This window comes from Rhinatrema bivittatum, chromosome 16 (assembly GCF_901001135.1).
Source record: "Rhinatrema bivittatum chromosome 16, aRhiBiv1.1, whole genome shotgun sequence".
NCBI classification, from domain to species: domain Eukaryota; kingdom Metazoa; phylum Chordata; class Amphibia; order Gymnophiona; family Rhinatrematidae; genus Rhinatrema; species Rhinatrema bivittatum.
The window spans coordinates 11,917,755-11,919,674 of record NC_042630.1 but is presented as its reverse complement, the minus strand read 5'-3'; the positions used below and the strand labels follow the sequence as shown (position 1 = coordinate 11,919,674).

Below are 1,920 nucleotides of genomic sequence, written 5' to 3'. Positions count from 1 at the left end.
GCGCGTCCCGGGGCTTTGCGCGCGCCAGCAGCCTATGCAACATAGGCTCGGCACGCGCAGGGGGAGCTTGGGGCAGGTTTTCGGGGGGTACGCGCATATCTTATGCACGTGCCCCTTTGAAAATCTGCCCCTTAGGAAATAGCCCCTGCTATTATGGGCATCAGTGTTTTGGTACTTGCCAGGCACTTGTAGCCTGGATTGGCCACTGTTGGAAACAGGATGCTGGGCTTGATGGACCCTTGGTCTGACCCAGTATGGACATGTGTTATGATCTTATGTTCTTATTTATGCAGTGCCAAGTTCTGGTAGCAATATTGATCCTGGAGAAATGGGATTCTTACAGGATTTATTTATTTATTTAATATATATTTCTATACCGGACTTCACGAATAGAATTCACATCACAATATAATTGTGTGATTATATTGTGATGTGAATAGAATTCACATCACAATATAATCACGAATAGAATTCACATCAAAATAGGATATGGAACCTCCTATTTGATCAACATTACATTGAGTCAAAATTGATATTCTACATAAAGTTTTATCACAAAATTCCATTCTTAAGGAAAAGTTATCAAAAGTTTGTGCATGAAAGCATCCTCAAATAATTAATAAAAAAAATGATCACAATCGTGTATTAATTGACATTTTATTTTTTACTTCTGCAGATAAAATTCAGCAGAGTGATGGGAAAGAACCAAACGTTTGTCACAGAATTCATTATCATTGGCTTTTCCACCTTACCAAGACAGCAACATTTACTCTTCGTAGTATCTCTGTTGATATACATCTTAACCATAACAGGAAACATAGTCATCATTGTACTTATTGTCATTGATCGTTCTCTTCATACACCCATGTACTTCTTTCTCAGCATCTTCTCTTTCTCAGAAATCACCTATGTTACTGTCATTGAGCCCAATATGATTGCAGCCTTCTTAGTTGAAAAACAAACCATTTCATATTCTCATTGCATGGCCCAGTTATATTTTTTTGTTGCTCTGCTTTCTACTGAGAGTTTCCTCTTAGCTGTGATGGCTTATGATCGTTACATGGCAATTTGCAACCCATTGCATTACACAACTATTATGAATGAGTGCTTTTGCATCCGTTTAGCTCTTTCTACCTGGATGTTAGGATTTTTCGTGCCTGTTATACCTTTAATTTTAATATCTAAGTTGCATTTCTGTGGACCCAATACAATTAATCATTTCTACTGTGATTACTCTTTGCTATTAAACCTGTCTTGCACAGATATTACGGTTATTAAAGTTTATGGATTGATCTTTGCACCACTGATAATACTGGCAAGTTTTCTGTCAGCACTAATGTCCTATGCCTATATAATAAGTACAATTTTAAGGATTCCTTCTGCCACAGGAAGACGTAAGGCCTTTTCCACATGTGCCTCCCACCTGATTGTGGTCATTGTTTTCTTTGGCTCAGGAATCTTGATTTATGCTACACCTTCACCAAACTATGCCTTGGACTTCAACAAAACAGTTTCTGTTTTCTATACGGTGGGCGTCCCTCTACTTAACCCATTCATCTATTCCCTACGAAACAAGGAAGTGAAAGACGCCCTATGTAAGTTATTGAAAGAAAATTCATCTTTAGACATGAAGGCATGGAATTTGAAGTAATTCTGCAGGAGAGGCCAAAATGAAGCAGAGCCTGAATGGAAAGGCATGTCCAAAATTGATTATATGTACACGGCGATAAGCCTTGTAGATTGACCAATGAGAAATGTGGTAATGCAGCTAAGTTTCCAAATGAATTAAAATAATAATAATAAATGCATGAATAAACTTTTCTGAAGTCATGACAGTTTGAATTAGCAAGAGATTGAGAACGTGTGGAATATAAAATTATAGATTTGACTAGCAGAAATATGAATTCATTACCCAGATTT

General features: G+C 37.4%; 1 protein-coding gene across 1 annotated transcript; it reads left to right on the top strand.

Annotated features, from left to right (window-relative positions):
* The first annotated feature begins 694 nt into the window (after positions 1 to 694).
* Positions 695 to 1,651, top strand: LOC115077288 (olfactory receptor 6N1-like). The gene has a single exon (XM_029579577.1). The coding sequence runs from the start codon at positions 695 to 697 to the stop codon at positions 1,649 to 1,651; it is 957 nt and encodes a 318-aa protein (XP_029435437.1).
* Positions 1,652 to 1,920: the final 269 nt, after the last annotated feature.

Coding starts and splice junctions, on each gene's coding strand:
- LOC115077288 (XM_029579577.1), top strand. CDS start 695: ATGGGAAAGAACCAAACGTTTGTCACAGAATTCATTATCATTGGCTTT.